General features: G+C 36.8%; 1 protein-coding gene across 6 annotated transcripts in view; it reads right to left on the bottom strand.

Moving 5' to 3' along the window:
- The window catches only part of QKI (QKI, KH domain containing RNA binding), a 153,216-nt gene that overhangs the window by 87,149 nt on the left and 54,180 nt on the right, over positions 1-11,887 (bottom strand). For all 6 annotated transcript variants that reach the window (XR_002774024.1, XM_023514650.1, XM_003792381.3 and 3 more), the window contains exon 3: positions 5,433-5,549. Coding sequence is in view for 5 of the 6 variants with exons in the window: in XM_023514650.1 (XP_023370418.1) it covers positions 5,433-5,549 (117 nt within the window). In the remaining variant the exon portion in view is untranslated. The remainder of the gene's footprint in view (positions 1-5,432; positions 5,550-11,887) is intronic.

Raw genomic sequence — 11,887 nt, forward strand, 5'->3', positions numbered from 1 at the left:
GATATATAGGATTCTATTTAAGTAAACTTGTAAGTCAGAAATGAAGAACTGGATGAGTGATTTCACCTCTTTAAGCCTCCATTCCCATTAGAAGAATGTAACTATCTTCCAAGATGTCACATGGTCTGAGTAAGACACTGGACAGACAGGCAAAGTGGCTAATACCATCTAGCCATTGTTACTAGTAACTCTAGAATGGCTAAAATAGAGGGCATCTCCCTTTATTTTAAGCAAAGAGCTCTAACTACAGTTACACTTGCAAATCTCCAAGAGACACAACATGTGACTAACCTGGCTTTAATCAACTATAGACATCTTGAACATCACCATGTTGAGGGCTGTGGGAGAGAAATAGGAAAAGGTGAGCAGCTGGAAGCCCCAGCATGGCTTCTTGGTTCTCTCCTGTTTATGATGGAAGATTTCAGAGAAGAGCTAACAAACTGTAGGGTGACAAGATAAATCCATGAATGGTATCCCCTACAAAGACCACGTATATACATCCCCAAAAGATCAACTCATTTATCACTTAACTTGCACTCCACAATTTATCAAGTACCTAATTATGTACAAAACACCGTCCTGTTTTAATGATTTACATGTTTTCATTTGCTACATACACTAGAACCAGCTGACTGCCACTTTTGTTTCTAAAGGTGAACATTCATTCATTAGACCATTCATTCCTTCTAGCACAAAATGCATTTTCCCCACAGCCCTCCAAGGGGCCTCTGAAGCTTTCTCCCGTCTCAACTGAGAAATGTAAATAATTATTTTCTTTTCCTAAAATTACTTCTATAACATCTGTATTCTGCTCAAGTATATAGTTTTCCATTAGAAACATGAGAGTAAATCCTTTAGCAAAAATTCTTGGGTATCAACTGGTCTTCGTTCCCTGGCACGTGGCTCTTAAAACCTCTAGAACTCCAAAGTAAATACAGGCATACCTAATTTTATTATCCTTTGTTTTACTGTGCTATGAAGATAGTGCATTTTTATAAACTGAAGGTCTGTAAGAACTCTACAGCCAGAAAGTCTGGTGGCACCATTATTCCTATAGTATGTCCTCAATTAGTGTCTGTGTCACATTGGTACTTCTCACAGTATTTCAAACTTTCTCATTATTATTTTATCTATTATGGTGACCTATGATCAGTGAACTTTGTGATTACTATTGTAATTGTTTTGTGGCACACCAAATTGTGCCCATAAGACAGCAAATTTAACTTATTAATGCTGTATGTGTTCAGATTGCTCCACTAACCAACAATACCTCATCTCTCTTCTCCTCAGGTCTCCCTATTCCTGAGACACGACAACATTGAAATTAGTATACTTAATAACCCTATAATGGCTTGTAAGAGTTCAAGTGAAAGGAAAAGTCACTTGTCTCCTACTTTAAAATCAAAAGTGAGGAGTGATTAAATTTATTGTAGAAGGCACGTAAAGATAGGCCTAAAGCTAGGCCTCTTGTGCCAAACACTAAGCCACGCTGTGAATGCAAAGGAAACATTCTTGAAGGAAATTACAAGTGCTACTCCAGTGAACACATAAATGATAAGAAAGCAAAAACAGGCTTATTGTGGAGGTGGAAAAGTTTTACTGGTTTGGATAAATGATCGAACCAGGTACAACATTCTCTTAAGCCAAAGTCTAATCCAGAACACGGTCCTAACTTTCTTTAATTCTGTGGAGGCTGAGAGAGGTAAGAAAGCTGCCAAGGAAAAGTTGGAAGCTAGCAGCGGGTCAGTTCTTGATGTTTAAGGAAAGAAGCTCCCTCCAGAACATAAAAGGTAAGATGAAGCAGCAAGTGCTAATGCAGAAGATGCAGTGAGTTTCCTAGAAGATTTACTAAGATCAGTGATACAGGTAGCTATGTTAAGTAACAGATCTTCAAAGTGATAAACATACTATTAAGGACTTTCATTGCTAGAGGGAAGTCAATGCCTGGTTTCAAAGCTTCCAAGCACAAGCTGATTCTCCTGTGTTTGGGGCTAATGCAAATGGTAACTTTTGCACCATGAAAAGGTGAAACCAATGCTCCTTTACTATTCTGAAAATCCTTAAATAATTACACTAAACCAGCCAGGCACAATGGTCATATACCTACAGTCCCAGCTACTCAGGAAGCTGAGGCAGGAGGATGGCTTGAGCCCAGAGCTTTGAGGCTGTCGTAAGCAATAATCTCCGTACTCCAGCCTGGGCAACAGAGCAAAACTCTGTCTTAAAAGAAAATGGGGCAAGAGGGATGAGAGAGGGAAGGGAAAAACAAAAGATAAATTATAACAATAAAATAATCATACTATACCTACTGTGGAAGTAATGGAACTAAATGGAACACCATCACCTGGATGATAGCACATCTGTTTACAGCATGGCTTACGGAATATTTTAAGCTTATTGTTGAAACCTACTATTGGGGGGGGGGGGCGGAATTCCTTTGAGAAGATTACTGCTCATGAACAAGGCACCAAAAATCTCTGAAGAAAATGTATAGGGAGATGAATGATGTTCTCATGTCTGCTAACACAGCATTTACTTTGCAGCCCATGGATCAAGAAGTAATTTTGACTTTCAAGTCTTTTTATCTGAGAAATGCATTTCTTAAGGCTACAGTTGCCACAGATAGTGATTCCTTTGATAGAGTTGGGCAAAGTAAACTAAAAATCTTTCAGATAGAAATTAACATTCTAGATGCCTTTAAGAACAGTTGTGATTCATGGGGGGAGGTCTAAATATAAACAAAAGCTTCATTCCAACAACCCTCATAGATGACATGAAGGAGTACCAAACTGGAGTGAAGGAAATAACTACAGATGTAGAAGAAATAGCAAGAGAACTAATTAGAAGTGGAGCCTGAAGCTGTGTCTGAACTGCTCAAATCTCATGGGAGTGCTATTTGAAGGGGGTGAATCAGGAAAGACACTGTCAACTGTCTTCCTTAGAAGTGAAGTAACAGGCGGCGCCTGTAGCTCAGTGGGTAGGGCAATGGTCACATACACCAAGACTGGTGGGTTCGAACCTGGCCCAGGCCAGCTAAAACAATGACAACTGCAACAACAAAAACAAAAAATAGCCAAGCATTGTGGCAGGCGCCTGTAGTCCCAGAGACTCAGGAGGCTGAGGCAAGAGAATCCCTTAAGCCCAAGACTCTGAGGTTGCTGTGAGCTGTGATGCCACAGCTCTCTACCAAGGGTAACAAAGTAAGGCTCTGTCTCCAAAAAAAAAAGGTAGTGAAATAATGGACAATAACACAGTCTGTCTCAAAATTTTCAGTGACCCACATACTGTTCTTACAATATGTATAATCTACAACCTTTTTTAATTTTAGTATATAACAGTGAAACTGAAGAACAAATAAAATGCATGAACTGTTTCTACTTGTGGTTATGAATAAAACAGTCAAGACAGAATGTGAAAGCATCAATCACTGGAGAAATAAAATAGAAAAGCTACAATATAGAATGTTGGAAGGTCACAAGACAAGAAATTACCACCACTACCAAAGCAGAAAACAATTAGAGTATCTCTTCATGGTGACACCTAAGTCTAAAAATGTACTACCTAACCTACAGTGTTCAGATAAATTAAGAATCATTAACATTAAATAAATGATCATTTACTACGGGTCTAACACTGTTCTAAGTGCTGGTGATCTCATTTAACCCTCACAACCACTGTACGATGGAAATGACATTAATGCTACCATTTTATAGGGCACATCATGATTAAGTAATTTGTCCCTAGTCACAAACATTTCGTAGCAGAGCCAAGATTCAAACCTAAACAATCTGGTTGCAGAGCTCATTCTTAACCAATCTCTTCTTTTGCCAAAGACAGCAGAAAATGAACTTTCTTTATTCATGATGTTTGATCACACAGTTCCAAGCTCTAACCCTCAGTGAAGTCCATGGAGGGCCTTCACCTCAGAATTCACAGAAACTCAGAAGAGGAAAAAAATGTTTCATTAAGTGAATGACAGAACTACTAACTAATAGATATATATGCTATTCTTTTAGTGAAGATATGTCCTTCACTTGTCTAGACTTCATTCACTGCTCTTAGGCAATTACATCCGTGTTACTAAATGCAATGTAATTGGAAACCATGGAACCAAAACTACATGGAAATACTCATTTGAAAAGATTACCATTCACTGAGGAGATGCATTAAGTTTTATTAACATTGTAATAAAAAGAATTTATACATCTAAAAATGTTTGCGAACTCATACTCCCATGAAAATATTTTAAAATTCAGCTAACAAGAATAGTGTTGCTAAGATTTAAAGATAGCCAATATTAGGATTTTTTCCCCTAATTTCTTAGGGTTACTAAGTTATTGGTGGGGAACAAAAATAATTTAGATCCATGAGCTTATGGGAGAGCTGGAATGAAATTAAGCAGAAAGATCAGAAAACAAGCCTATCAAAATGAAGTCTGGATACTGCGTGGGTTTAGGCATTCCTTTCACAAGCTCTAGTGAAATGTGATTCACATCCTTTAACATAAGCTAGCCAAACGTCTCTTATTTAATAGCCCTTTCAAGTCAATGTATTTTAACAAAAAGCAAACATCACCTTTCCCATCAATAACTTTCATTTTTGGAAATAGAAACCTAGGTATTTTCACAGCCATTTTTTACACAGACAGATAGAAATCAAAAGTATCCTGTTCTACAGTATCATCACAAATTAGTCATACCACTTGTGATTTAAAAGGAAATTAAACAAAATATTTTTAATAACAATATTTAAAGCAGATAGTTGGGTTTTTATTAAACTAGTGTAACAACTGGCAGAAGAGAAAAATACAGAAAACAATGTAAAGTAAAATGTCTAAACAATTAAAATCAACACAAAATGTTGGCGAAATCCAAAATGTGTCTCATATGGCTAGTGAAAACCCTTCATGTTAATATATGCCTTCTTCTAACTCTCCGGATAATTTACCAGCATTCAAAGTTATTAATTTGATTGTTCTCATTTAAATCTCATCAATAACACATTTTAGATCTTTCAACTTTAGAGTTACTTTTTTACATATTTAACATTGTAGTCTGACACATTCCAAATTGGAAGCTTCTCAAGTGTAAATACCAAAGTAAGTTAACATGATGGACTAATACTTTTTAGTTCACTAAGTAAAAAATTATAATTAACAAGGGAAAAATCATGACAACATTTTTGTTGGGTTTTTTTTGAGATAGAGTATTACTCTGTGCCCTGGGTTGAGTCTCATCATAGCTATAGCAATCTCAAACTCCTGGGCTCAAGAAATCCTCCTGCCTATGACAACATCTTTAAAAAATTGAAACGTTTCTGACATGGAATAAAATAGTGTTTTCTGCACAAAAGATCTGGATATTTTATCATTAAAATGCAAAAGTACAAGTTAATTATTCATGTGAAGACTTGTCCTATTTCCAAGGACTTACCTTCTTTTTATCCCTCATTGAACCTTTGCCTCGGACCATTATTTTACATCCTGTTTCTGCTTCAAGTTGTTTAGCTGTAAGTCCTCTAGGTCCAAGGATTCTCCCAACAAAATTAAACTGGAAAAAAAAAAATCAACATATATTATACACATGCTGGAATTTATAGCTCTTAAAATTATTATACTACTTACTCAAGTTAGGTATTTTTTTAACACTAAGTTAAAGTAAAATTTAGAACCCTTATGAAACTGTTGGGATATAACTATAGTAGCTCACTTTTTAGCACAAAATTTTCATATGTATTAATACAAACTATGAATTAGGAATAACAGTATCTGGTAAAAGAGGTACTACGCTGAATTGTCCATTAACATATAATCAAAAATATTTTCATTAAAATTTGGCAAAATATTAGATACCATTCAAGAAAGCAAATCCCTTCCCCAAAATTCCCAACTGTCTTTAGTAATGATGTTATTAAAGGAATTGTTAGTGATTATCCTTCTTACCAAAACCTTATTTACTTTCAAAAAAAGTTATACTTTCTCAAAGCAGCTGTCTAGAGAGAACTGTATAACTGATAAATATGGGTTGGCTGCTGGAACACTAGGGATCAAATATGGACTGCAACTTGTGCTAAATGTATAAGTCTTAGGAATACACATTTTTTACCGTATTCCCTGCACGATTTTATGTCCACATCTTAATTTTCCTTTCTTTTTCCATTTCTATATTTAACTTATACTACTGTTGTTACAAGAAGCTTAAACTCTTTTCATGAATAGGACTGTAATATAAATAAAAATCATAATTGTGTATGAGCCACCCCTCAACAGAAACTTGAGTATTCTTCAACAGAAACTTAAAGAGTATTCATATATACATTTTTTTTGCAGTTTTTGGCCGGGGCTGGGTTTGAACCCACCATTTCCATCTAGCATATAGGGACAGCACCCTGCTCCTTTGAGCCACAGCACCACCCCATATTATAAGGCCAATGGGAAGAACAGATTGAATACTGAAAAGTAAATTTTCATCATTTGCATGTTGTCTGAATAAAAAACAAACAAACCAAAAAATGAATTTTTACCATCAGTTCCACAAAAGCCCAGGGTGGTTTTCATTTGTTTATTCAATCGATCCTTTTGCATATAGCTTCCTACTTTTTCCTTGCATTTATTTAACTCTTAGTAAATCATAATTCCTACTCTTTCCTTGAATTTATTCTACTCTTAGTAAATCATTACATAAAAGTAATAAGCCAGAAAATCCATTGTTGTCAGGGCTTAAGAAGCTTGAGACGTTCTTCAATATTCTATATTCCAATGGCTCTTACTCCGTCTCATAAAGCTGCTCACTAGCACTGCCACATCTTAGAAAAATGATTCTTAAAGGTGGTAATGGTCCTGAAAAAAGCCTCACACTCCAAGGAAATTTACACTTAACTTCTTTCACCCCAAGCTGAAACCCACAGCCCTTGATCTATAAGCACTTGATCTAGATCCACAGGATTCCACATTGCGAAAACAGCCACATCACCTCTTTATGTATATCCTTAACTACTTTCTCCACATACAGCACTTTATCCACCTACCTCCTTACCCAACGTAAACCCCCATGGTCATCCATTTTAATAAGGCATCTACTTCCAACTGAGAGTCTTGTTAACTTCTCACAACTCCAATCTAAATAAACTCAGGTAATATACGAGTAGATAAGTGTTTAAACTCTGAAAGCATGCAGATTCCAGCTGGTATTCAAGTTTGAATACAAAATAGTAATTAGGAATTTGAAAGTTACATCAAATAAGCTTCAATTATGTAACAGGGATAATAATATCTGGCACTACCAAGTCTACTACAAATTCTCTTTAGAAAACCTTAGGGCCTTACTCTTAATAATTCAGCTTAGAATACCAAAGGAGATGTGTCCAACAGAAAATTGCCCTAAAGAACTCTACAGAGATGTAACTCAAGGAGTAGGGCGCCAGCCCCCCATATACCAGGGGTGGTGGGTTCAAGCCCAGCCCTGGCCAAAAAACTGTTAAAAAAAAAAAAAAAAAGAACTCTACAGAGACTTAACCCTCGAGACACTTGAGCCCTCAAGATACTTGAGTTCTGCTGACAGCAAGAAAGAAAAGGTAAAAATAACACACGAAGAACTGGCTATTCTTGTCTACAGAACACCAAGAGTTTGTTTCTCTAGAAAAACTGAAACAGCCCAAAGCTAAGACTTCCATTTCAAAGTCTGGCACGGCAGGTGACCATCTCAAACAGAGGCTGTCAATGGATGAGTTCTGTTCATGAACACAAGATGCAAAGTTTTGGTGCTTTGTGCTGAATCAACATTCACCAAAGACTTGAGCAAGAGCTTTAACAGGAAAGACACAGAAGATAAAGAAGCAAAACAAGGGAGGACAGACTCTTGAGAAAAATGACTGCGGTGAAAAAAGGAGGTCAAAGAAATCTTTGGTAGATAATTGCAACTATTTTCTAAAATGGTTATACACACATTTGTACCCCCAGTAAAAGAGTATATAGTTATATAAGAATTTGTTTTGAACCACTTTCTCTCCAACATACCTTAGTGTCAGTGTTCATCATCTGAGCCATTTCAATTGACACTCCTCAGACTTAACAAAATTGCATATTTTTCATGTTTATTGGCCGTTTGGACATACTTTTTTTGAAGTGCATTTCAAGTTGTCTGTTTTTCTACTGTGTTAATTTTTCATCTCGATTTCTACTTTGTGGTTACATGGGTAGCAGAATACCTTTTCCCATCCTGGGCCATGACTTCTCCCTCTTTAGTGGTGTCTTAAGATAAATAACTACAAGTTTTCAATTTCACTATAGTTCAAGTTATTTATCTTCTCTTCATGTTTAGTCTTAGGTGTCCAGTTCAAATTAAGCCTTTCCCCACCTCAAAGACCATCAAGATATCCTCTGGCGTTATTTTTTAGAAGTTTTACTGTTCTCTCTTTCACATTTATGTCTACAGTGTAACACAACTGATATCTATGTAACTGTTCTCCTCTCACATTAATACTCAAATGTTCCAATTAAGTTTATTGAAAAGACCATAGGTTTTCCAACTTCTCTGTGGTGTCACACTGTCATAAATATTTTTATATAAACAGTTGTCCCTTGGTTTTGATGGGGATTGCCCCCCACAGATACCTAAATCTGTGGATGTTCAAGTCCCTGATATGGTGTAGAATTTGCATATGACATATACATATCCTCCCATACATTTTATATTATCTTTGGATTATTTATAATGCCTAATACAACATGAATTCTATGTAAATCATTGTTTCTGCATTGTTTTTAGAGAATAATGACAAGAAAAAATTAGTCCCTACATGTTCATACAGATGCAACCATTGGGGTTTTTTCCCCCCAAATATTTTCTATCTGTAGTTGGTTGAATCCACAGATGTGAAACCTAAGAATGTGAAGAGCTGTTTCTGGGCTCTCTATTCTATTCCATTTATCTATTTATCCTTTCTTTAATAACACATTGTAAGGTTCTTCCACCTTGCACTTCAAAGACTATCTTAGCTATACCTGGCCCTTTGCAATTCTACATATTTTACAGTAAGTCGGTCAACTTCTTTTTTTTTTTTTTTTTTTTTTCAGAGACAGAGTCTCACTTTAGTGCCCTCGATGGAGTGCCGTAGCATCACAGCTCACAGCAACCTCCAACTCCTGGGCTCAAGCGAGTCTCCTGCCTCTGCCTCCCAAGTAGCTGGGACCACAGGCGCCCGCCACAATGCCCGGCTATTTTTTGGTTGCAGCCGTCATTGTTGTTTGGCGGGTCCGGGCTGGGGATTCGAACCCACCACCTTAGGTGTACGTGGCTGGTGCCTTAGCCGGTTGAGCTATAGGCGCCGAGCCCAATATTTCAATCTTTATTGGTCTTTCTATGCCTTCCTTTTCTTGATCAGTCTTCCAGTCTTTTCAAAGAATCTGCTTTAGCTTTTGCTTTGTTTTTATTTTGTTTTGTTTTTTAAACAGAGCTGCATTCTGCTGCCCAGGCTAGAATGCAGCAGCATCATGATAGCTCACTGCAATTGCAAACTCCTGGGCTCAAGCCATCCTCCTGCCTCAACCTCCTGAATAGCTGGAACTATAGGCATGTGCTAGCACACCCAGATAATTTTTCTGTTTTTACAAAGAAAAACAGCAATAATGACGATACTACCACCTTTCACTTCTGCGTGGGCTGGTCTCAACCTTCTCTGAGGTCAAGGGATCCTCCAGCCTTGTCCTCCAAGAGTGCTAGGATTAAAGCCATGCCCAGCCTACTTTTGCTTTTGTCAACTGGAGTCGACTAATATCAAAAATGGCCACAATTTTATTCCTCTTACTGTATCTGTCATTTTCAACGTCAATTTGCATCTTTCCCCACCTCTTAAATCCGGGTTAGCATTGTGACTACTTTGCCTGATACAATGCAGTGAAAAAAAATGAGATGCCTCAGAGTTTCAGGTGGTTCCAATTCTCTTAGGACCCTCTTACTCCCATACATACAAGCTTGGACTAACCTGCAGGGGAATGAAAGACATGGCACAGTCACCGTCGATTCCCACAGCCAAAAAATTCCCAACTATGAGCTGCCTGACTGACCACTGACCTACTACAGATCAAAACCAGAAGAACTGCTTTTCTGAAGCTAGCCACAGAAGGAGCTCAATAAATAGTTTAAGTTTTACATTTTTGAGGTGATTAATTATAATGAACCAATAGCTAGCTGATAGATGTATACTGAGTCTCCACCATTTAATTGATTTCTACTCTTAGTTTTATTACTTCCTTTCACTTCCTTTGGGTTAATCTGGAAAAATACTTTGAAATATTTTGAAATACTCTGAAATAAATACTTTATCTATAGCACCCTTTCTTCTTTTCCAAGGTACACAATAAGCTTTATGGATACATCCAAGCTGACATTAGCTGTATCCCACAAGTTTTGAAAGGTAGTATTTTCATTATTATTCAGGTTAAAATAATTTTGCATCTACTGACTATTTAAGTGTGTTTTCATATTTCAAACACTCCATAGGAATTCCCTAACCATCTATAGTTGTGATTTCTAGCTTCCTACACTGTAGTAAGACAATGTATCATGTATAGTCCTTTTAATTATTTGTTCAGACTTGGTTTTCAGCAGAGTATGTTCATTTTTGTAAATAATGGGTGCTTGACAGAAAGCAGTCTACTGTGTTCAAAGTTTTGTCTACTTCTTCCGTTACTTTTTTTTTTTTTGCCTTATGTTGCAGGGGTGTCCAACCTGAGGACCGAGCTCATGATGATTTTGGGGGGATATTTTTGCTCATCTGTGGTGACAGGCATCATGAAAAGTATGCACAGTCCTTTTTTTTTTTTGCTAACCACCTAAAGATTAAACACCTTTAGTAGAGGCTACTACAGTTTACTCTTGAATAATACATGTTCAAATCGTGTAGGTCCACTTATACATAGATTTTTTTTTCAATAGAAGTCGCATCAAATGTATCAGCTTCCCCAGTCATCATTCCTCCTCTTTCGCCTTTGCCACCCAAGACAGAAAACATCAACCCCTTCTCCTCCTTTACAGTCTATGCAATAGGAAGGTAAGGAGGACCGTAAGGATCCATTTCCACTTAATGAACATTAAATATTATTTTCCCTTTCTTAATGGGAAAATGACATTTTCTTTTCTATAGTTTTATTTAAGAATACAGCATATGATACAGATTACAAAATACATACTTATCAACTGTTGTTATCAGCTTCTGGTCAACAGCAAGCTATTAGTACATAAGGCTGGGGCAGTTAAAAACTGTATGTAGATTTTCAAGTACATGGGGGAAGAGGGTCAATGGCCCAACACCCACATTGTTTAAGGTCAATTGTATATCTTTCTGTCCTCATAAAGTAGCCTTATCTCTAAGCAAAGCCTTCTGCATTAAGCCTAAATTGATCTTAACATAGAAACATAATTTTTTCTTTGATTTTTCATAATACACCTTTCTTGATCCTATTACTTTAAACCTTCTGTCATACTTCTATTTTAATCAGACTCTGGTAGACAGCATCTAAGTAAGTTTCTTTTTTTTCATTTAATAAATAAATCTTTGAATTTTAACTGGAACATGTAACCCATTAACATTACATGATCGTCTTTCTATGCGCTTTCTTTCCTGTTTTTCTTCCTTGACTCCTTTTCTTCTGTGTGTGTGTGGGGGGGGGGGTGTTGCATAAGAGCAGGTTTTCACCTTTTCTTCCTCCTTTCTTCTATTAGCTTGGAAATGACATGCATGTTTACCCTTGAGGTTACAGTGTACTTCACCCATTTATCCAACAATGATGTTCCCATGTACTGTATTTATCACACTTATGGGTCATGACTTTCTTTCTTTCTTTTTTTTTTTTTTTTTTTTTTTGAGACAGAGCCTCAAGCTGTCCCCC

Source organism: Otolemur garnettii, unplaced genomic scaffold (assembly GCF_000181295.1).
Source record: "Otolemur garnettii isolate 467f Iridium unplaced genomic scaffold, OtoGar3 scaffold00056, whole genome shotgun sequence".
In the NCBI taxonomy this organism is placed as follows: Eukaryota; Metazoa; Chordata; class Mammalia; order Primates; family Galagidae; genus Otolemur; species Otolemur garnettii.